Source organism: Squalius cephalus (genome assembly GCF_949319135.1).
Source record: "Squalius cephalus genome assembly, chromosome: 12".
Taxonomy (NCBI): Eukaryota; Metazoa; Chordata; class Actinopteri; order Cypriniformes; family Leuciscidae; genus Squalius; species Squalius cephalus.
Window position 1 is genome coordinate 6,867,857 of NC_137133.1, and position 24,230 is coordinate 6,892,086.

At 36.3% G+C, this 24,230-nt stretch overlaps 3 protein-coding genes across 9 annotated transcripts in view; 1 reads left to right on the forward strand and 2 right to left on the reverse strand.

Moving 5' to 3' along the window:
• The window catches only part of dpf3 (double PHD fingers 3), a 33,521-nt gene extending 19,382 nt beyond the window's left edge, over positions 1-14,139 (reverse strand). For 2 of the 5 annotated variants that reach the window (XM_079887668.1, XM_079887671.1), the window contains exons 1-3: positions 14,037-14,139; positions 4,051-4,211; positions 1,120-1,227 (exon numbers count right to left, since the gene is read on the reverse strand). In XM_079887668.1, the coding sequence (XP_079743794.1) occupies positions 1,120-1,227; positions 4,051-4,211; positions 14,037-14,068 (301 nt within the window). In that variant the 5' untranslated portion in view covers positions 14,069-14,139. The remainder of the gene's footprint in view (positions 1-1,119; positions 1,228-4,050; positions 4,212-14,036) is intronic. The other 3 variants (XM_079887669.1, XM_079887670.1, XM_079887672.1) reach the window with 3 other exon arrangements.
• A 582-nt stretch (positions 14,140-14,721) lies between these two features.
• wdr21 (WD repeat domain 21) lies at positions 14,722-22,972 on the forward strand. 3 transcript variants are annotated; one of them, XM_079887296.1, is made up of 14 exons: positions 14,722-14,802; positions 15,148-15,284; positions 16,611-16,666; positions 16,760-16,917; positions 17,150-17,232; positions 17,345-17,447; positions 17,706-17,849; positions 17,951-18,000; positions 18,446-18,525; positions 18,628-18,720; positions 19,322-19,419; positions 21,752-21,931; positions 22,065-22,179; positions 22,274-22,972. In XM_079887296.1, exons 2-14 carry the CDS (start codon positions 15,181-15,183, stop codon positions 22,504-22,506), a joined length of 1,497 nt encoding a protein of 498 aa, XP_079743422.1. In that variant the 5' UTR covers positions 14,722-14,802; positions 15,148-15,180; the 3' UTR covers positions 22,507-22,972. The 3 variants fall into 3 exon arrangements, with proteins under 3 accessions (XP_079743422.1, XP_079743423.1, XP_079743424.1); XM_079887297.1 differs by having other exon boundaries at positions 15,151-15,284; XM_079887298.1 differs by lacking the exons at positions 14,722-14,802; positions 15,148-15,284 and adding exons at positions 16,215-16,278; positions 16,357-16,433.
• An 881-nt stretch (positions 22,973-23,853) lies between these two features.
• Positions 23,854-24,230, reverse strand: part of zfyve1 (zinc finger, FYVE domain containing 1) — a gene marked incomplete at its 3' end in the record, with an annotated part of 3,662 nt that continues 3,285 nt past the window's right edge. Inside the window, 1 exon segment of the mRNA XM_079888739.1 lies at positions 23,854-23,889. Within this exon segment, the coding sequence (XP_079744865.1) occupies positions 23,854-23,889 (36 nt within the window).

A 24,230-nucleotide genomic window follows, 5' to 3' on the forward strand; every position in this document is an offset into this window, starting at 1 on the left:
CTTGGATGGGATTTTGGACACCAAACCTGTTTACAGTGGCTGAGCACCCAGAAATGTACAACACAAACACATTTCAGACAGGATGCCCTGCTGCCTGTAACAGACCAGAATTATGCCTCTCTATACGTGTAAATATTACAATTCCAGGACTCTGGAAAACACATAACTTAGAGGGAGTTTACTCAAAAATGAAAATTGTGTCATTATTTACTTTTCTGCATGTTGAATGTCCAAACCTGTTTGACGTTCTTCCTACCATGCAACATTGAATACAGTGTATAGAATATTTTATGGTGCTTTTACATCTTTTTTGAAGCTTGAAAGCTCCAGTCCCAATAACTGCATTAATTGCAAACAAGTACACTATGGTTCAAAAGTTTGGGGTCAGTAAGTTTTTTTTGTTGTTGTTGTTGTTGAAGAAATTAATACTTGTATACAGCAGGAACACAGAAGAAAGAAAGTCATATAGGAACTGAACAATGTGAGGGTGTAAATAATAACAGAACTTTCAATGCGTCATATATTCGTGATGCCAAATGTGTCAGGAGAGCAGTCATGTGACTTGAGAGGTGTAATTGCTGTTCCAGCATTACACTTTGTAGGAGTTAGCTCTGTCATTAAAATCCTGATATCTGCATTATTGGAAACCGATCACACACAGCTTGATGCCTAAATCAGTTTTATTCACTGTTTTTTGCTGAACTGCTGGCTGAGCTCCAAGCGAAGGTCAGTGGTTCTTGTATTGCTTTACTGCTATTGTGATTTCAGGGACAGCTAAGAAAATAATAGAGTGGCTTTCTTGTTGATACAGACAGGCCTTTATCTAGTTCCTCAAGCCCTTCTGTAGCCCCCCCCCCCCAAACACACACACACACACACACACCAGTCCCTTAGACTTACATTCTAATGCTGCATGGCCAAATGATTAAAGGGGCCTGATCAGGGCACACATAGAGACAGAGAAGGATAATGAGACCCAGATGGGCCAGCTCTACAGCCTCTGAATGACCTCAGAGCAAAGAAGCAAGGGCGGAGAGAGAAAAGAGCAGAAATAAAGAATTCAAAATGAAAATGTAAGCATGAGAAAAATTACACAATTAGCCGCAATCATGATCTCACCAAGTCTGAGTTCACAAAGGCGAAGCTGAGGGTCTAGTGGTGGGTGAAGTCGCCTCTTCTTTCTCCAGCAGCGCGCTGGGTAGGTGTACATCTGACCTGCCGCCAACCCTGCACACACAGAAAGCAGCATGGTTTGAATAGGCTCTTTACAAAAACATTCTTTGGACGGGATTCGTTTTGTACAGAATGTTTAGGTTATGATTAATAACAGAGGATATTTGTGGTTTCATGTAAAAATAGGAATTAGGATCTATTGTGTGGATGTGGATGTTATGGAGGTTCAAATGCCCTTAAATAGAAGAAAATGCACAAATTGCATAAACTTTTGAAATGGGCCATTTTAACAAAATGTACACTCTACTGTTCAAAAACTAATGTTTTTGAAAGTAGTCTCTGATGCTCACCAAGGCTGCATTTTATTGGATACAAACATACAATAAAAACAGCAATATTGTAAAATATTAACAATTTAAAATGATTGCTTTATATTTCAATATATTTTAAAATGTAATTTATTCCTGTGATGGCAAAGCTGAATTTTCAGCATCCTTACTCCAGTCTTCAGTGTCACATGATCCTTCAGAAATCATTCTAATATGCTGATTTACATTTCTTATTACTATCCATGTTGAAAATGGTTGTACTGCTTAATTTTTATTTTATTTATTTATTTAACAGGGGCAATGCAGTCAAACACAGTTACAATACAAATCCTGCAACTGATGCAACGCATATAGAGTTTATAGCTAATGCTAATTTTCAACTCCTGGTTGGGCTTTTCTAAGTACATTATAAAACAGATACATACAAGAATAAAACATTCACATTTCTTCAAACATACACTCACTCACTCACTCACACACTCACTCACTCACTCACTCACTCACACAAACAAAAAAATGACCACATTTAAAAATGGCTACAGTTTTGGTTTGTCTTTAGCCACGACTGAAGCCTGGAAATTAACTTTTTTAAGTCAGATATGGTCTTAATGTCAGATGGTAACGAATTCCAGAGCTTACAGCTCTTAACAGAAAAGGCTGTGTTTTGTGGTGCTTCTGGTAACTCTTTTGCTGTTCTGTATTTGAATAAATTTGCTAAGTGGCTCGGGTGCTAAATTATAAATATGCCAAATAATTTTGTGGAAAGCATGAAACATATTTTCCAGATTCTTTGATAAATCTAAAATTCAAAATAACAGATTTTATTTGAAATAGAAATCTTTAGTAACATTTTACATGTATTTACTGTCACTTTTTTAATTTAATGCATCCTAAAAGAAAAATCCCAAACTTTTGAATGGCAGTGTATATAAATGTGTATTTTTTACATTTACATTTACAAATACTAGTTTATTTGTGGTTTAACGGCATGCCAGATTTTGTGGATATTTTTACAATAGGAAAGACTAAAATCTACTGAAATGTATATCAAAAAAAAAAAAAAAAAATTTTATATACAAATATTATCATTTCGATTTTACTTAGGACTATACTCACTATACTCCCGGCCATGTGACTAGTGATGTGATAAAAAAAAAAATCATGCATAAATAGGATGGCAGTTTGCTTGCCTACTGTAGGTAATTTGTCATTCAAACACATTTTTTAACAGCGAGCGAAGCCATACAAATTTCATTTTACAGGTATCATCCTGAGAAACACAAAACTAATCTTTTCCGGACAGGGATTTAAACACAAGGATTTTAATGAAACATCTTAAAACAAAAACACTGGCATCAGGGGTGTTGACAAGAGTCATTCTCTCTGATTGGCCCATAACACACAATGCATTTACATATGTGAGGCACATGGTCACATGGTAAAATAGAGGAATAGAGAGAGAGAGAAACCCAGAATAAAAAACATGCAATAAACACTGGTCTACCACAAAGTGTAGGGTGTGGCTATGGAGCTTTTAGTTGCGAGACGCTGACTCTATTTGTGTCCGGTTCTCGGCAGGCATATTGTTCCCTTTGGCATCTGTATGTCTAGATATTGGCTCTTTTAGTCAGATAATAAGAAAAGGAATGCTGTGTGACTAGAGACAGAACCCTAATGCATACTTCTGCCTCATTACATTGAATAGTCTATTATTGCATTGTTTAACATGTGACAAGCGGAAACCTGCTATTTCCTAAACACTAGAACACTGTATAAACTCTCATCAACACGTATTATTTGCACTCCCTGTGCCATCTGCTTTAAAACAAAATGTGCCAGTCTTTATCCTTAAATCAAGCTGCATTTTTAAGTGAAATTAAAATTGAGGTTTAGATGAATGTGTACAGTGCCAAAGTCCAACTTATCCAAATGCCTGTGGTGAGATAAAAAAAAATTGTGGAACGACTGGATCATACGACACCAATTTTAAACATTTGGTTACATGACGGCATCTATAATTTATGCTAGCACACCCCATCTCTTCATTAAAAGGATACTTCACCTAAAATATAATTTACTCACCCTCATGTCATCCCAGTCTTGTATAACTGACTTTCTTCTGTGAAGCAGAATATTTGATATTTTGAAGAATCCTTACGTAGAATTATCAGTGACTGTTTATATATGGTTTATATACAATCATTATAATATTATATAATAAATATTATATATATTTTATATATTATAAATATACGTCTTGTATATGATTTTTTTTACAATACATTTTATTAAATAAATAATAATAATAATATTAAAAAACATTATAACATAATATTATATTTTACTTATAGGATTATATGACCACTTTTATTTATTCATTATATTGAAAAGACCACTGTTTTGTAAAGATTTTTCAAAAATGTTCCTTTTCTGTTCCACAGACAAAATAACAGCATACATGTTTGGAACACCATGAAGGGATATAAATCATGAAAATGTTGTATGAACTCTTTAATCAAATGAATATTATGCTTGTAGAACGTGCTACCTGGCCCTCGGTGCCGCTTCTCCATCCAGATGTAACAGTTGTTCTGAGCTACGCCCGTCTGAGAGTCCAGGAAGGGCATGCGTACGCTGCGCTCCGCACACAAGCGGGCATTGTAGCTGCGGCAGTGCTCAATGGCCTCCCTGTAGAACTGGTCCCCGAGCCTGAGGAAGACACATTTGGTGAGGAATCCTGGTTTTAGCATAAACCATGTCAGTGCCACCTTCAACTAATAATTACTAGTACCCAAAATGCAAAGTAAGACATGTATTTTGTTGATCCTGGAACAACATTCCTGCCTGAAAATGTAGTCCTAACCCTATCCCTACCTCTAAATGTACCCATAAGTTATCTTTAAAATCAGAGGGAAATGATAGGTGAATAACACTGATGTAGAAGCACCCAACCCTGATTGAAACTGTAAACGTGTCCCTCAAATCTGATTGGTTGATTGGAATGTTGTTCCAGGATCAGCAAAGATGTTGTCCTTGGTGAAATCCCATTCACCCTCATACATTAGTCAAGACTATGGAGCTGTTAAGTTTTAAAGAGTCTGTAATACAGGGCTATTTTTGTTGGCTAATACCATTGTACATCAATACAGTTTCAAAGCAAGCTTGTGTTTTGTGCTGTCGAGCCTCTGGGTCATGCTTTCTTTTCACAATTCAGTTTCCCACCGACTGTTTGAGAGTCATGCACTTTTAGTTATAAGCACAGTCTCAATTGCACAAAGAAATGCTTGCATTGTCATCCATGTTATTCCCTATAGGCAGTCAAAATAAGTAATTCCGACTACCAACTTCCATATTTAAAGACAGAAGAGACACTGGGCCTGAGCCAGCCTGCATGGCTTCTCTCCCCATAACTGCCTCCTGTTTTGATTAGATCACTCTTCTCTGGACTAGAGGATACACAGATATGTGAGGAATGCTGGGCTGGACAAAGAGGAGTATTCCAAATTTCCAACCCAGCATAGTGACACAAAGAGCCTCAGTGTTTGGAGGGAGCAGGAGAGAAAAAGAGCAGGCAGGTATGAAAAGCAAAGGTCTGAGAGAGACAACTGAGACAACTAACATTTGATAGCATAGTTTAACCCCAAAAGTAGGTTTGAGAATCAAGAACAAGTTCTTAAAAATAACCAGTTCCATTTGAACTAAAAAATCAATTGTAAATATATGACTTTCTTTCTTCTGTGTAACACACACAATACATTAGTGTTGTCAAAAATACAGACTTCGGTACCAAGTCAAGTTTACACTGTAAAAAGTAAACAGTTGGATCAACTTAAAAAAATTAATACAATTGGTAACACCTAAATAAATTAAGTTTTCAACTTAAAATATCACGTTTTTCATGATAAAACATGATAATTTAAGTTGAGAAAACTTAATTTCTTTAGATGTTACCAATTGAAGTATTTTTTTTAAGTTGATCCAACTATTCACTTTTTACAGTGTACTGACATTTTAAAAATGTGACGCTTTGAGCGCTGTTGAGCGGAATCGTAAACACCTCTGATTGGCCATTGTACCCACGCGCTTATCGGATATGTCTGTGATTGGCTATAATGATCAACGCTTCAAAAACATGTTGTAAATATACATCTCATTTCTAGACGGTCTGCTGATAGACGCCTGCTTGTGCTTTCTAACGCTTTTCCCGCTTTCAAAACACTTTCAAACGCTCCTGTATGTAGATCATTGTAGCCAATCACAGACATATCTGATGAGCGGATTAACACAATGGCCAATCAGAGGTGTTTATGACTCTGCTCAACAGCGGAAATTTTAATTTCAGTACCGACTTGGTACCGAAGTCGGTACTTTTGACAACACTACAATACATATTTAAAAAATAAATAAATTGTCCACACAATGAAAGTCAGTCGGATCCAATGTTGTTTTGAACTAAGGCTGTCACTTATATCAGATTTTCTCTACACAATTATCCTGGCTAAAATAATTCGCAATAAGGATATTATTGTGATATCTATAAAAATTCTGAAGAAATAATAATGCTATCTGTGAAAATCATCTTTAACTTTTGTGTTTTCCTTTTTTTTTTGGCCTTTGAATCACAAATAGAGCGTAGGGAGGCAGAGAGTGAGTTTGTAACCATAACTGTACAAAAGCACTTCCTGCAACACCCTGTCTTTTTTTTTTACAGAATTAAAAAAACTCTCACAGTGGCGAGCTAAATGTTTTGGAGTGCGGGTAGAATGTTTTGCTATCATCTGCCATCAGATATGATTTTGTGTGGCAGTACAGTAGTAGCTACAAATTAAGTTTTATGACTTGTGGCAACAAGTGCTAAGGTGCAATACCACCACCCACTATGTTGGAGGAGGGTCAACCCTTGTAGTTATTTACAATATTATTATTGTATGCATAGTATCATCAAAAAATCTCTGTATATTTTTTAAATATCACAGATATCGTAAATACCGATATACTGCATGCAACACCCCTATTTTGGTCCCCATTGACTTTAATAGTTTCAACTATTTTCATCCAAACATTCCTGTGTTCCACAGAAGAAAGGAAGTCATAGAGATTTACAACAAAATGAAGGGAGTAAATGATGTCATACTGATTATGTATGTACAAAGTATGTGTTTAGGAGAGATAAGGAGTTTCTTAATGGAATAAATATGTATGTTATTGTTCTGTTGCCTAAAAATCAACTATTCATCTTTATATTAGGCTATATGAAATCAAAATAGAAACCAGAATCATTCAATTCCTTATGCTTTCAGTCTCTACCCAGAAGACACTGAGAACAATATCTCACAGATCAACCGATGAATTATGAAATAATCTGCTTGATTCTTCTCTTGTCATTGAAAATCTCCAGATTATAGGGGTGTAACGATACCCTCATGTCACAATTCGGTACATATCACGATACTGAACTCACGATACGATATTATTGCGATTCTCTATAGTAAAAGGTTAACAATTTGTTTTTACTGTTAATTAAAATGCTAAATTTGGTATTACATTGGGGGTGGAAATGAACAGGCTTGGACTTGGTGCTGGTAAGCCAATGCACAGGGACAATAGTGGCACCAGGATAAAAATATTCATGATTCTGAAGCTGAAAACAGAATTATTTTAGACGAATATGCTTGCCCTCTGTCACTGACTAGACTTATTTAAAATAATGTAGGCCACTTTTTACTGGTAACATAAGACATTTGGCATTATCATACATTATATTCAACGTTATACATAGTAGTTTAATGTAGAACTGAAACTAAAACTCTGTAAACTTGATTTTTTTCTCACACAGTCATTTTTATTTTGGTTGAATACACAATATATATTGTCACTATCCACGATACATATTGTTGCATTTTTGTATTGCGATATATTGTGATACGATATATTGTTGCACTCCTACCAGATTACATCTACATTTCTTCTTTCCTCCAGCATTCACTATCCTTCTCCTCTACCGCTCTCTTTCCTGGGCTTCCTGTGTGCATTATTTCCCTGAAACGAAATGCCTGTGCTATCAGCTGGAGACTGCAGGAGTCATTATGTAAGTTGCAGTGACAGAGGCCCGCATTAGAGCGCCCACGACCTGCGCGAGAGCCGCTATCACCATAATCATCAACATGCTCCACTGGACTAAACGCCCCTGATGGCTCTCAACTCAAGTTCCCTCTCAGAGTCGATCTATAACTACTTTTCAGCACCTTAAACAAAAACATAACAGCCCCTAGAGATGACAAGTGCTTACCAATGAGCGGCTGATGATGATGGTGTCTCTCAGCACCATCTTAAGGAAAGAGCTCGTGTGAGAGCGCCGTGCTTCATACAGCCTCCCTCCCCCATACAAAACCTTTACTTTAAACAGCCTCCCGTATTACACTCAAGGCAAGGACTCCGGTCAACAGACTGGAGCAGTTATGTAAACAGTTAGACTGGCGTGTTGGGAGACACGTATTCTCTCTGCCACCTCCCTGGAGGCACGGCGCTTGAAGGTCATTGTTGAGATCTTCACTCCTTTAAGGTCGATTAGTTATGGACTGGGGAGAATAGAAGGGATGTTTATTAAATCTGTCAAAGTATTTGATTTTCAAAACCCCAAGAGCAGTTGCTTCTATAGATGATACATGTTGTGGGCAGGAAACAGAAATGTTACTTTGGTCAAGTAATATTCTTAAAATTTTGAAAGTGAAAGGTAATTATAACTGGTCTTCTCACTGTTTATGAGCTCAACAGAATTGTGGGATGATATGACACTGGAATGTTTTGGAATAAACATTGAGCTAACAGAGCATTGTGCGGATATCAATTCTTCTGTATGCTGAGAGGTTTTAAAGATGTAGACCAGTGCAAAAGGCCTACTGTTCATGATGAATTGAAAAAGAAACAGCAACAGATTGTGTAATGGCTTGATTAAGTGTCTGATAAACAACATGCAAAACTTATTCTATATAATATTATTTTAATTTAATAAATAAATAATCATTATACTGCAACAATTTAAGCATGATTACCTTTTTTCTTTTCTTTAATAATATTAATAATAACAACTGTGTTATAATTATGTATTTATGTATATTTCATGTATATTTATTTCATACAAAATAATATTTTTACAAAATAATAATAATTATTATTAAGAAATTATTTTTTTATGTTGACACAATAGTAATAAATAACTATACTGAACAATAAAAACATTATTATCTTATTTTTTCTACTTAATAATTATAACTATTCTTGTTATTTATTTATGATATTATTTAATTTATGTACATTTAATAGCCTACATAATAGTATATTTAATATTAAATTATAATTATGTATTGTTGTTGTCATTGTTGCATAAAAAATGTATTCTCTCTCTCTCTTTATCAATTATTACTATTATCATTATTTTATGCAAAGCTATCTAATTTTTGATTTGAGCTGTTTAAATGTATAAATAATATATAATGTATAAATAATAAATAAATGTTTAAAATATATGAATAGGAACACACAGTATACTTAAAATGCAAAAATAAAATACAAGTATGATGTTATGTTCACTGTACTAAACTAGTTGTTTACTGAGAGTTTACTTCAAAGTGTGTTTTCATAAACTAAAAAAATGTGCAACAAGTATTTGACTAGTAAACTATCAGTATACCTATAAGTTCACTTGTAGTATAGTTCCAGTACAAACGAAAAACTGTACTCAAAGTTTACGACCGTCACACTTAAAGTATACGTAAAAGTATACTTCTATACACTAAAAAGTGGGCCAATTTAGCTCCAAGTAGTATTGAAACAGTACACCAGTATACTTTTAGTACATTGATATTAGTTTACTAACTACATAAAGTACATACTTAAAAATATACTTGAACTTTACTTTAAAAAAATTATGTTTTTCACACGTCCAATTCAAAGGTATTTGTAAACAAGCGTTTTTCTGTCAGCCTGCTTCAGCCTCTATGACTACTGTAAGTGAATCTTCTGCACTGAGCCATGCGCTTTGTGCCTGATGGGCTGCTCTTAGGAAATGAAAACCTCTTCTTTATTCAACAGAGCAGATCTGCAGCTCATTCACAGTTCTGTGTGTAACTCAGAGGCTGGAGGCCCCTTTACTCAGCAGAGCCAGCGTCTACATTCATATTACTTCAACAACTCCTTTGTGTCTCAAAGGAACATAGCCACACTTCATAAGGATGGAGAAGAAGTCTTTCATATTTAAATGACCCCTTTAGTTTGATTTAATCAGAATGGTCTCTCAGGACAGGTGTCCATGAATAATCATTGGCTTAGGTAGGCGTTGCTCAGAGAATTGTTGTTCATTTTAAAATACATATGCATACCGTCGTGATAATCAGCACTGCATTTAAATTAGACACGTGCTTTGTCAACTGGCCCTCCAAATGTGATTAAGCTTTCATTAGTTAACAGGCCGGCACAGAGATGTCTTGTCTCAAAGCACTTCCTAAGGAAGCTTTTCATCAGTGCAAGTAAACAAGATTTGATTGAACTGAAACGCTGTATCAGATTTGAAAAAAACAACAACAAACCATCATGGCTGCCTTGTTCAAACCACCTACTCGTTGACTACATTCAAAATATACCGATCTCCAGTGTGCCAGTTTGTATGTTAAAGTACCACGCTATGCACCATCCCAGCCTAAAATACATCCCAACATGCCCAACACAGAAACATTTGGCTCAACCAATGGTGCTAATTTGGGGCGGGGCTTTCTGTTCACTGACCAATGGAAGTCAAGAAATGATCAGTCTGCTACAGGCACAGAAATGCCCCAGCTTTAAACCTCTCCAAAATCTCTCACTTCAAAGTAAACCCCCTATCCAAATATAATAATAATTTTATGTGATCGTATGGGTATTTTAATATAGTCTGTAGCACCGGAGGGTAGAGAGGTGCTGATATGAATAGGGATTTGCCCTCCACAGTGAGTCGTGTGAAGAGAGAGAGTGATCCATCACAGTCAGGCTCTTTTCTGTATGTCTATGGGGAGATGAAGAGGCTGGAAACAGAAGCTCCAGTCTCTCTATCTCTCTCTCTCCGAACACCCAGGGCACTGAGTGCACCACATTCACTCATTACATGCCTGTTAATCCAATTGACCAGTAATTACTGGGCTACGTTTGCATACCAAAAAAGCATTGATCATCTAGCGATAGAATTTAGGCATTTAACAATTTAGCTTCATTGAATTTGAATCATTAATTACAGGCTTCTTTAATTGCATTTTTGTTTAATGGCATAAACTGTATCCAAACTGTGAACTTTAGATATATCAGATTCAGTACCATATCAATTATCGGCAGACAGATTTTACATTTTTTCGCCATCTGTCAATATCGGAAATATACACTAGCATTCAAAAGTTAGGTCTGTAAGATTTTTTTTGTTTTTAAAAGAAGTCTCTTCTGTTTTCTATTTTAATATATTTTAAAATGTCATTTCCTCCTGTGACGGCAAGGAATTTTCAGCATCATTACTCCAGTCTTAAGTGTCACATGATCTTTCAGAAACATTTCTTCTCATTATCAAACAGTTGTGCTACATAATATTTTTGTGGAAACTATGATATAGATTTTCTTCAATATTCTTTGATGAATAGAATGGTAATGTACTATTTTAGTTTTTAGTGTTACATTCTTATGTAATTATAGAATGAATAATATCAGCCATTTACAGGTTATCGGCCATAACATGAAAATAATTAGCGACCCAATCATAGAAATGCAATGCCTAATTATTCAGCTCTGCTCTGAACCTCTTTAGTCAGTCTTAAAGAGTTTGAAGAAAAATCTAGGCTGTGAGGAAGCTAAACATAGGTGCCCCTTCAGACTGCCGCGCTTTCATGATATCGCACACTTTCTGAGAGAAAGCCCTCAGCGGTGAATAAAGAAAGGGCCTTGAGCAAGAGAGAAAGGCCAGAAGAGCTTGAAGAACTCCTGGAGTGTGCAGTTGTCTGGCTCGCTAGCAAACATTTATTTAAAAAAAAAAAAAGAGAGGAAAAAGGTGATGTAAAGTTCTAGACTGTGTTTGCAAATGGATAATGGAACGGAATGAAGAGAGGCATTAAAAATATGCCTTCCTTTTAGTTCTTTTACTTAATATTTTTACGTAAGTCTATTTTTTAAAAAGACTCAACATAAACAAAAAGAAACCAATGCTGAGCAGGATAGGGGTTTTGTGTAGTGGAGACTATCCCAACACAAACCCCTGTTCCTGGACACACAAAGACCTCGGGCTCAACGGTGTTTGTAGAGCAGTTGTAATGCGAAAGCGAAATGCATCCAGACAGACGAAGATGGGGGGATGGGAACAGCCAACCGCAAACGCCTTAACCTAAACCCCACATTCTCACCCCCTCAATGTATCCCTCCTCGATTTATATGAGACGAGACAAACGCAAACCACCTGACCCCGCTCTCCAGACACTAATAAATGAATAGGCTAAATGCTGTTGAGCATGGTGTGGTATATATGACTGCTCCTCTGTAGAAAAGAACACTTGTATTTCACAGCGGTGGGAAGTAATCTCATTCACGACGAACAAACAACCAGGCAAAAAAACACATTATTTGCCTGGGCTACATAATGAGATTTAGAGAGGAAGAAAAAATCACAGCCAAATTTCACCAGCAACAGTCTTTGTTAACCAAATCCATCATTTACAAATTCTTTCATAACACAATAAGTACACATGCTTACTGTTTTATGGCAAAGTATTTAGAACAATAGCAGTGGGGAGAGGGAAAAACACAAGAGTGTGTGCTCAGACAGGTGTATACAGCTCCCTTTCCTGCTCGCGGTGACCCCCTGATGTCTTTTTGGTGGGATGGGAGGGAAGCTTTATGTCCATGATCTGGAGCAGATGGGGCTCCGTCTCTTGCCCACTGACATCTCTGCGGCTAGCCATCGGAACAGATGGGTACTGAGGGATCCTGGGATATTGCTAATCTGCTCCACCACAGCATTTAGAGATGGTGCACCCCCGTCAGTGTACACGCTCATATCGACAAATCAGCTTGAGTTTGAATGGAGATGAATCATAGAAATACCTATGATTTAGATTGGTGCGAATCCAAGGGTGTCGTGCAACCTTTTTTTTTTTTTTTTTTTTGGTGAGGAGGCACCAGATGCAATCCTATTTCACTTGCAAGATAAGACATGACCAAAGAAGAAAAAAAAAAATCAATTTAACACTGTTACTCTACTCATGCAATATATAAAGCACAAGTATTTATAACTATTTTGAACATGGATATCTAAAACTTTTTTCTTTTTATGAGTGCTTGCAGAACTGAAAATATTCCACAGTTTGTCTACTGACAATGTTACAGGAATAGCATAAGATAAACGCACATGTGAAATCTGAAGGGTGCTTTATTAATTGCAAGGTAAATGATTATAGACAAGATACTGGAAGTAAATCATTTCTTTCTCCATCAAATATTTAAGACTATATCCTACAAGGTAAGGTTTCACCTCAGGACTATTCTAATTTTAACCTAAAGGTGCTGACAAAAGACAATAAGTAGGACAAACCCCTCCTTAAAATCCTAATAAATCTAATAAAAGCTGGAATTCTGTCACATGGGAGAAATCAGCTCTGCACTTCAACAAACAAGAGAGAACAGGACAGTGAATTCCATTGTTATCCATCACTTGATCTTGACTTAATGAATGTTACGCTGTTTTTATAGCCATATATTTATATATTTCATTACACATTCACCAGACACGACGCAAATATCAATGTATATCTCATATCAAACACTAAATATGTGCGTTAAACAAAGTTATCAAATGAATTCTTGTGAAAAAAGCACATATTTCATTTTAAACCTCAAAACTTGTTCTGCAACTTGCCACTTTTCAATTGTCAGTGTGTATGTGACAGGGTTGTGTCTGTCCAGCAGTTCTCTCCATAGGCCACGGGGAAATTATTCGATCCCTACTTATAGGACAATAATGCAACCGAACCATGTAATCGTTTTACTTCACCGTGTATCATCTGGATCTTTAAAAGATTATTTTCCGTTATAAAGTAGTTTAGCGATGACATGCTCATATGACAGCTCATCCCGACAGATTTCATATATGGCCAAGGCTTTATCTAGGTGTCCTGCAAACAAGTCAACGGAGTCTGTAACGTTACACTCTCGAAGCATTGCATCCGATATAATGCTGCACTCACATTGACCATCAGAGGCTGAATGCTGAGACACACCGTTGCATATTTGCAGAATGAACGTCCGAACATAACGCTATAAATGTATTTAGTCACATGTATATATACATTACACCCACACAAAGAGAAACTACGTGGATTAAACAGTTATTCGTTTGGGACATAATTCCTTGAAATACAAAATGCACGGTGCATACAGTTCTATTTCGAGACTCGGTTTGCACACATACTCTAAATCAAGCGGAATACAACACGTTTTCAAAAAAGAGCGAAAATAATGTTTATAATTACTTACGATTTCAGCGGATTCTGAATGACAGTCGCCATTTTGCCACACTGTAACCTAATATTCCAAATCTCTGAGTTCTTTGGGATCCTTGTGAAAGAAAAGCAGCCAATACGGACCCCAGTGTCCGGCAGTCTGGCCAATACAATACTAGGAATCAGAATCTGGGCGTAGCTTCCAAGAGCTGTCAAAATTATAAAAATTACACCTTTACTTAGACTATTTGCTTGGCTGCAGAGATAAAGTAATGCTATTTATGCACACTGCATATATATATACATTTTCTTTTTTTACATTCAGGCACAGAATAAGAGTCTACTGTAGTATTTACAAAATAGCCTTCATCTAACCGTTTTAACTAGATCTTTATTTGTATTCTTGCAGCTTGCTCGGTGAATTTTATATTGCCTATTTTAAATATAAATATATTAACAATATTAACAATATTAATATAATGAAAACAATTAAAATAAACACTGTATATATATTTTTTTTGGTAGACATGTTTTTAAAATTGTTATAATTCTTACATTTAAATACATAAATAATCGTCATATACAAATGTATATTTTTATTCATTCGTTTAGCAACGAGACCCCTATGAACGAGACCAGCATGTGATGTGATTGACAGCTCATTATCCAATCACATTATTTCATTATTGAAAAGTCTCAGAGGTCCACCATTGAACAGTAAGGAGGCGGGCATTCGCTGCGTCATCGTGAGGAAATCGAGTTTCCAAACAGGAAGTCAGCACGATTGGCATCTATTTCAGGTAAGTTTATTATGACTTTCCGTTTTACCTACAGTGTATATGTATGTAATGTATGGTATATACATAATAAGTTATTACGTCGAACAATAAATATGTGAGTACTTGTCTGTGAAAATAACCGTTAACATAAATGAACTAGCCACGTGAATGTTCATGACAGTAGTCTTAGCATGTTAGCTCCTTGTTCAACTCCATAACAAATCAGTGTTTTTCATCAGTGGCCACTGTCTTAATTAATAATGCTCCAAAAATGTTTAGTTTCATATGTTCTAACACCAAAAATTAATACACACATTTTCCTCTTTATCTGAATATAAAGGTATTAATCTGATTTAACTAATTTAGCAGATATACTGGCATGACTCCTGAGAAGTAGAAATGAAGCGGGGATATGAAGCTCGAGGCAGGGATCGAGACCGTCACCGACACCAGTCACAGTGGCGGAGGAGACAGCGTTCAGCCCACGATGAGCAGGAATATAGGTAAGTTAACTAACAAGGACTGAGTCTGATCACCTTTCACATAGACCAGGGATTGCCACTGTCCTGCAGAGTTTAGCTCCAACCCTTCTCAAACACACCTGAACAAGCTAATCAGCGTTTTAGGATTATTAGAAAACTACAGGCAGGTGAGTTTTATCAGGGTTGGAGCTAAACCCTGCAGGACAGTGGCCCTCCAGGACTGAAGTTGCCCATCCCTGACATAGAGAGCCTAAGTCCCGCCCCTCCGCTTCCGGCTCATGGGACCTTATTTCGGAAAAAATATGTATGGAAGTCAATGGCAAGAGATAACTTATCTTTTTATTCCGTCTGAACTGTGCCCTGAACTACACATATGATGTTTGTCAATTTAAAAGGTAATTATGAAAGTCAAGAAAGTCGCAGTTTGTCATAAAACAGAAGAGTAACGTTTAGTTTTATGTGAAAATCGCTCAATGAACTACATCTCTCGTCTCGCACTATGTACGTCACAAGATCCGTTGCTCGTATGTGTGTATTCTGGCTCAAAACACTCAGGCATGACGGCGTAACGTTACGATTATAATGTAAGACTATAGAAAAAATGACAGACGTTAGCTTCAGTAAAGTTAGCTTCATTCATTGAGAGAAAAGGTATGACGTCGCACGTGCGCCTTCTGGGTTTGTAGTCTTTGTAATTACGTATTTTCACAGTCTTATACCTCAGCAGTTTTACATCAAGCTGCGACTTTCTTGACTTTAAAATGTATCTTTTAAATTGACAAACATCATATGTGTATATCAGGGCACAATTCAAACGAGATCAAAATATTTGTTGTCTCTCGCCATTGACTACCATACAATATTTTTCCGAAATAAGGTCCCATGGTGGTCGACCGGAAGGGGAGGGACTTAGGCTCTCTATAGACGCTCCTCAAAATGAAACTTTGAAACATTTACTCCCCCGCATGCTGTTCCATACCTGTTTGTCTTTTTCTGTGGAAGAATGACAGCCTCGGTATTATTCACTTTCATTGTTTGGAAAAAGAATGGTGTACATACTGTGCTTCTGCGAACATCTCCTTTTGTTCCACAGAAGAAAGTACGTCACACAGGTTTGGAACTACATGAGGGTGAAATTTTTTTTGAGTGGACCATCACGTTAACTAACATGTATGTTACATTTCAAATCAATGCATGTGTTCGTTCTAAAGTTTTGAAACCCAAAGTGAGAAGTTTCGGCTGTTCAGTTCCATCTCCAGATTATTTTTCTAGTTATGCTTTGTTTTGTATTGTATTTATGTTAGCTGTTACCACCAACAAGCATTTATAACACCAGTCCTTTTCTAGGTCTGAGAGAACAGCAGGTGATGCAGGTTCGTCCTCTGCATCCTCATCTGCACCAGGTGAACTGTTACTTTGCATTATCCCTCTGCGCATCTTTCTGTTATAGCAGTCAAAAATGATTCACTTACCCATTAACCATTTATCACTTATAGAGTTGCCAGGCTTCTACTTTGACCCAGAGAAAAACCGATACTTTCGTTTGTTGCCCGGACACAACAACTGTAACCCTTTGACAAAAGAAGGGCTCCAGAAAAAGGAAGAGGAGAGAAAGAGAGCAGCACTTCTTGCAGAGGATGATGCTCCTAAGAAGGTGAGCTGGGGAAGTACTGGATATTTACGTGCATGTATTTCATGTGGACGTTCCTCACTGCTACATTTTTGCATCATTTAACGGCATTCTTTAAGAGACGTCTATTGACGTTTTGTTCAAATGCATATCTGCAGTAGTTGGATGGGTTTTGTAGGTAATAAATCATTGTATTGATTTGTTATCGAGCCTTTTGAGATGTAACTTTCTCCTTGATTCTCCCTGGTATGTTCAGAAAGCTCCCAGGACAGGGATGAATTCTGCATTGCTTTTACAGAAGAGACATCTGGGTCTGCTGCCCCCAAGCTCTTATTCTAGGTATTGCATAAAATTAATGTTTTATGAATACATTTTTTCTTTTTCTTTTAATAGATATTTTTTAGATATTCTTTCAAATGAATTTGATCACAAGGCTGTTCTCATTTTGCAGGCTGATCCATGAAGTGAAAGTCAGTGGGATGCAACGTCACAGGCTGGAAGTGCAGAGCTCCAACTCCACCTGCCCAAACACTGACAACTTTCATCTCATCGTTGTAAGCCTCTTGTTTAATGGGAAAAACTTGAAGACTTAGAAAGAAAACAAAGATTTCTGAGATTCTCGAGAACAGTCAAGCCATTTTTGGGTTAGCTTTGTTTTCATGGAAAAGGGGTTGTTGGCAGGTGTTACCCTAGGTTTTGGCCTCCAGTTGTCTATTCTTTGAAAAACTAGCAAGAAGGAAGATTAAGCTTTGGCGGTGATTGTGTTTTCTGAAACTGTGTTTCTTTCTTTTTTTCTGGATGCATCTTATTAGGCAGATTCAGCTTGTGAGAGGGTTTTCACAGTGAATGACGTGTCGCACGGAGGCTGCAAGTATGGCATTATGAATTTCCATGGCTGCAGAAAAGGCTCTATGTCGGTGGAGATGTGCGATAATCTTTATTTTACTAACCGCAAGGTAAGCTGGGTAGTTTAAAATGAATTTTTCTACCAACGAAAAGCAAAACAAGACGTTTTGTAGTAGTGAATTCGTAATGAACAACTGTAATTTTGTTTCAGGTGAACTCTGTATGCTGGGCCTCTGTGACGCATACAGACTCGCATGTTCTGTATCCTTCAAACATTTCAGATTCTAGAAACTAAAGCTTCAGTTATTTTACTAGATAAACACTAATGGTGTGTCAGTTTTCAGGAATTTTCATAACCAGTTCATAATCAGTTCTTAAAATAAATGATTGATTAATCTTTAACATTGTGTGGAAGAGGGGGACTTCAAATACCGTATGCTTATGAAATTTCATTCCACTGTATACTTTTTAGAGTATGTTTAGTATGAATTTTATTGTTTAATGTAAAAAAATATTTCTCCATGAATGGATACCTAATGATAGCTCTTCGTATGAACCTGCGTATCATATTTCACTACACTAGTCACTCTGCATTTTCAGATGAGCATACCTGCATGTTTACTCTAGTAAATACAATTAATCGAATACCAAATAGTCATGAACATCTCTAATTTGTAAGGAAGTGTTTCTTGACAAGGGTTTTCAGGTTGTGTTTGGTGGGCATTTCTCAGACGCCAGGCTGTGTAAGCTTATTACCTGCTTCTCTTTTCAGCAACTTCAATCCAGGTTCAAATCTTTACCTTTTGGGTCTCCCAAAATTTTTTATAAACATTTATTTGGTTTCCCTGTATCAAGATGAAATGACTTGGCTCCTTTTTTCTTCTTCAGATCAACCAGGGATGCTGTGCAGTTTTAAGATCTCCACAGCTTGGTCATGTGCATGGTGTCTCAACCCACAGGCTGATAAAACCTTCAGCACTGGTGAGTTCTCGAGTCTTGATATTGTATGAGTTTGTATACATTTCTGTGTCTGCTATTGGAATGAATGTACAATATACTGTTGGTTAAGTTTTTTTTTTTTTTTTTTTAAAGAAAATGCTCACAATGGCTGCGTTTATTTAATCACAAATGGAGTAAAAACAGTATTTTAAAAAAAAAAAATATTGTTAGATTTTAAAATTAATGTTTTTGTATGTTAACATATTTGAAAATGTAATTTGTTCCTGTGACGGCAAAGCTGAATTTTCAGCATCATTACTACATCATTAAGCAGTGTTACATGATGCTTCAGAAATCATTCTAATATGCTGATTTGGTGCTCAAAAAACATTTATTATTATTTGAAAACCGTTTTGCTGCTTAATGTGGAAACTGATGCATTTTTTTTTTCAGGATTCTTTGAATAGCATTTATTTGACTTTATTCGTTTTATAAATGTCTTCTTTACTGTCACTTTTGAGCAATTTAATGTATCCTTGCAGAATAAAAGTATTCATTTCTATAAAACAATAAAATCTTACTGAGCCCAAACTTTTGAACAGTGGTGAATATGTAGGCTATATATTTTTATATGTCCACCTAGGCCTTTCTCGCCGAGTGATTGTTACGGATGCTGTGACTGGACGCAGAGCAACATACCTCGCTGGAAGTGATGTTCTAGCTCAGCAGTTTGCCCTAAGGGTGAGAAGAGAGCATTGCCTGAAAAATGAAAGTTCACTGTGTTTAAAGCAACACTATGTAACATTTTTTATCTTAAAATAATATTTCCAAAATCGTTTCAGTGGTTCATCAAGTCGCAACAGGGTGAAAGGCACTTATGCCTCCGCTTTGCGGTCCTTTATCTGCTATAACCACACAGATCGGGTCGCGTTTCTGTAGTTCTAACGAGACATAAGAAAACTACAAATTTGACTTGCTTTACGGCAAGCGTTACAATAGTCATTTTTTGTTTTTCTTCGTTTCTGATGTCGCAATACATCATACTTTCCTAAAATCATGCATAATACTCTACCTTGTCAGTAGGCTGCGGTAGGCTAAATGATTTACGACAATTCAGTAATGGACAATTCCGCTTCCAACCTGTAGGGGGACCGCAGAGGAAAAGTTCCATAGTGTTGCTTTAAGTCGGGGCCATGGCGCAGTGGTAGTACACATGCAGTCCAGCCTGCATCATGTCCCTATTGCCATATATAATCTCTCTCTGTCTGTCTCCTCCCACTATCCAGTGTCCCCCAGTTTGACTATAATTTAAAGCGTAAGTTCACCCAAAAATGAACGTGAACAGCATCAGAGACTGACACGGAAGAGAAGAATTTATTGAATAAAGTCGTTATTTGTTTTTTGCGCACAGAAAGCATTCTTGTCACTCCATAAAATTAAGGTTAAACCACTGTAGTCACATGGACTATTTCAACAATGTCTTTACTACCTTTCTGGGTCTTGAAAGTGGGTTATGACATTGCTGTCTAGGGAGGGATCAGAAAGCTCTCGGATTTCATCAAAAATATCCTAATTTTTGTTTCGAAGATGAATAAAAGTCTTACAGGTTTGGAACAACATGAGGGTGAGTAATTAATGACAACAGAATGTTCATTTTTGGGTGAACTAACCCTTTAAAGGTGCTCTCAGTCATTTGTACCTCTTTAAAAATGTTTACATAAAGAAATTAATAATTTGTAATAATTCCTGCATCCAAGTGTCAGAACAAGTCCAAGATGACAATGCAACATGAAAAAAAACTTCAGCGTAACTTTATATGCATAATTATGGAAGCTTGTTTCCGCCACAGAAAAAAATAAAAATAATAATAATTGCGACTTTTTATCTCACAATTCTGACTTTTTTTCTCACAATTGCGATATATCAAGTCAGAATTGTGACTTTTTTTTCTCAGAATTGCGAGATATGAAGTCAGAATTGTGAGAAATAAAGTCGCAATTGTGAGAAATAAAGTCGCAATTCTGAGAATTAAAGTCAGAATTGCACGATATAAAGTCGCAATTGCGTGTTATAAAGTCAGAATTGTGAGATATAAACTATTCTGAGGTAAAAAAACAAAAGTCCATCTTTTTTTTCCCTTAGAATTGGACTTTATATCTCACAATTGTGAGTTTATATCTCACAATTCTGAGAAAAGATGTTAGAATTGCGAGATATAAACTTGCAATTGCGTGTTATAAAGTCAGAATTGCGTGATATAAAGTCAGAATTGCGTGATATAAAGTCGCAATTGTGAGAAAAAAAGTCAGAATTCTGACTTTATAACACGCAATTCTGACTTTATATCTCACAATTCTGACTTTATAACACGCAATTGCGACTTTATTTCACGCAATTCTGACTTTATATCTCGCAATTCTGACTTTATTTCTCAGAATTGCGAGATATAAAGTCAGAATTGCGTGAAATAAAGTAAACTCAATTAAATGTAAATGCAATTATTTATTTATTTTTTTTCTGTGGCGGAAACAAGCTTCCGTACATAATAGCCCTAAATACAAAGTTTAAGCAGAATTATTATAATTATAATGATTAAATAATAAAATAAAAAATCACTTTACAATAAGGTCATAATAGTTAATGCATTATCTAATAATGAGCAATGGATTTGTCACAGTATTCATGAATATTGTTAACCTTAGTTTACAAAAATACAACTGTTCATTTTTAGTTCATGTTAGCTTAGCTCAGGTCCATTAAATTAATATTAACAAATACAACTAAGTGCGCAACTGTTAACAAATGAAGTTAACAAATGGATCCTTATTGTAGATTTTAAAACATACCAAGATTTTAAAAGTATTTTATGGTTTATAGCAATATTTGATTGATTAAAAACCATATCTAGTTTATAAAAGTTTTTTTGCAAGGAATCAATTTTCTTGACTCTAAAAATTAACATTCTGTACAGGAAAGTTTTGTGAATTTTATACATTTTAATCTTGTCTGAGTTACTTAAGCATGTGAGCAAATATATCTGTGGGACACTTGTGTCATGCATCTGGTGTTTCAGGCTCCTGTGCTGTTCAACGGCTGTCGCTCTGGAGAGATCTTCAGCATTGACCTGCGTCAGCGTGACAGGGGTCGCAGTCACGGTTGGAAGACCAGCCGCTTCTACCAGGAGTCAGCCATCACCTCGGTCCAACTGCTTCAGGATGAAAACTACCTCCTCGCTGCTGACATGCTGGGCAATGTCTGTCTATCATAAACAACTAAAGTTACCACACACCAACCATCATGCTAATATAGGTTCAGCTAATAACATTTAGAGCACTCAGGTATGAATTACTCGATCTTTATTCTCCCTACATATCGTCACTGAACAGATTAAGCTGTGGGATATCCGTGTCAAGCGGTCCGTCAAACAGTATGACGGACACCACAACGAATACGCCTATCTACCCATTCATGTCAATGAGCCAGAAGGATTGCTTCTTGCTGGTACATCTTTTTCATATAACCCACACATGATCATGTCGAGCTTGTTCTGTTGTTTCGCAATGCTTATACCACATCTCCTGTGTACCGTTCGCAGTGGGTCAGGACTGCTACACCCGGCTTTGGAGCCTTCATGACAGCCGTCTCCTCAGGACGATCCCCTCGCCGCACCCTGCAGGGAAGGACTCAATCCCAAATGTAGTGTTTTCCTCCCAGCTGGGTGGTAATAAAGGACTTCCTGGACTCCTTATGGCTGTTCGTCATGATCTGTACTACTACTCTTACAACAAAGACTATCAGGATGGGCTGACACTGGAGGGTCCGTGCTAATAATTACCCTCTGAAAACAAGTATAAGGCTGCTGTGGAAAATGATCTGTTGTCATTTTTATTGTCATTTTATTTTATTTGGTCATTTTACAGACCAAAAATGTTGCCATTTATACCATCTGCCTTTTTTAAAAGTAATATATAGATTAGACTGTGAGGAATTCAGAATACGTGCTTGTCTGTTATATTATCAATAGATTAATTTCGAAAAAGCTTTAGATATATCTAAATTATAGTCACATATAGCCACTTGAAACATACCTCCTAAAAGTGCAATTTCATTGTTTATGGTTTTTGAAAAGAAAAAAATGGATTTTACTTGAAATATGCAGGAACTTTTTGTAAAATGAGAGGGAAATTTTTCAAAATAAATCCAAACTTTGTTTGTCTGTATCTTTAGTTCAAATCTCAACATGAATTTAACTGTTTTTGTTCAAACAAAACCCCATTGACTTTCATTTATTAGGTAAAAAAAAAAAAAAAAAAACATGACACAAAAAATATTCTTCTGTGATCTATAGAGGAAAAAAGTCATAGTGTTTTGTATTGTAACAACATGAGGGCGAGTAAATGACAGAATTTCTAGGTGAACTGTTGCTTTAAGTACAGCATTTACTCATTTTTATACTGTATGTAAGCCACACTCTTAGAGGTACTCAAGTTTAATTTAATTAGCATACAAGGTGCAAAGAATATAAAATGATATTCATGTTTCTTATGTCTGTCATGTTCAGTCATCCACACATGCCTCACTGAGTCTATAATAACCTGATTCTACATAATGAGTGTTCGTTTGGCCATGAAAACCATTTTACTGACAGTGATCATAACACATACCAGGGGCTAAATAAGAGCAACTACCATATAATAACATGAGATTTATGAGGATTGGCATCTCTTGACAGATAATGCAGAGCCAAATCATTTGTGCGGTTTCATCATGGCTTTGTGTTAGGAGTAACTATGCAGTTTGATTCGGCAACCGTGGTAGTGATTCTTTAAAAAGGTAAATTTTAAAAACTTCAAACAAAAACGTCCTGCTCGAGTACACACATTTAAAATAAATGATAAAGAAGAAATTTAAATTATGCTGAACAATATCGTTCATGTGAGATCAGATTCATAATAGGCAGCAAATAATCGAGACAAACAGTAATGAATCTAAAATGTACACTAGGGTTTCTTTGAGGGTAAAGGAATGCAAAACAATATGGACAATTTTGCATTTTAAAAGCAAATTGACAGGGTAAATCTTTCGTAAAACTGAAAATTGAGCAACACAATAGTACGGTAAGTAATATTACTAATATTTGTGCACCGGTCTAATGTCTCCTGTAGAGGCCTTATGTTAGCTGCCTTTACCCACAGGAAGGTCCATATGGATCTGCAGCCACAGAATTGGAACGCCCATAATATCTTGCACAATTAAGCATGTTTAACACTTTTTCTATCACATTTAAGCCCATTCTGCAGGTTTTCCCAAAAAACATTTGTTCCATCTGGGCCTGCCCACAGGTAACGTATTGCATGGTAGACAAAGGATTGTCAAAGGTCTGACATACATTTATTTTCCTGATGGATTTAACCTCTGAAAGAAGAAAATACATAGGCCATTACATATGTTGAGCTCATGTAGAGTTGAAGAGCATGACGTGAATGAAATGTTGGGACAAAAAGCAGAGATGTTCCTCTTGTTTTCAACAACCAATAGGATTTATCGGTTTG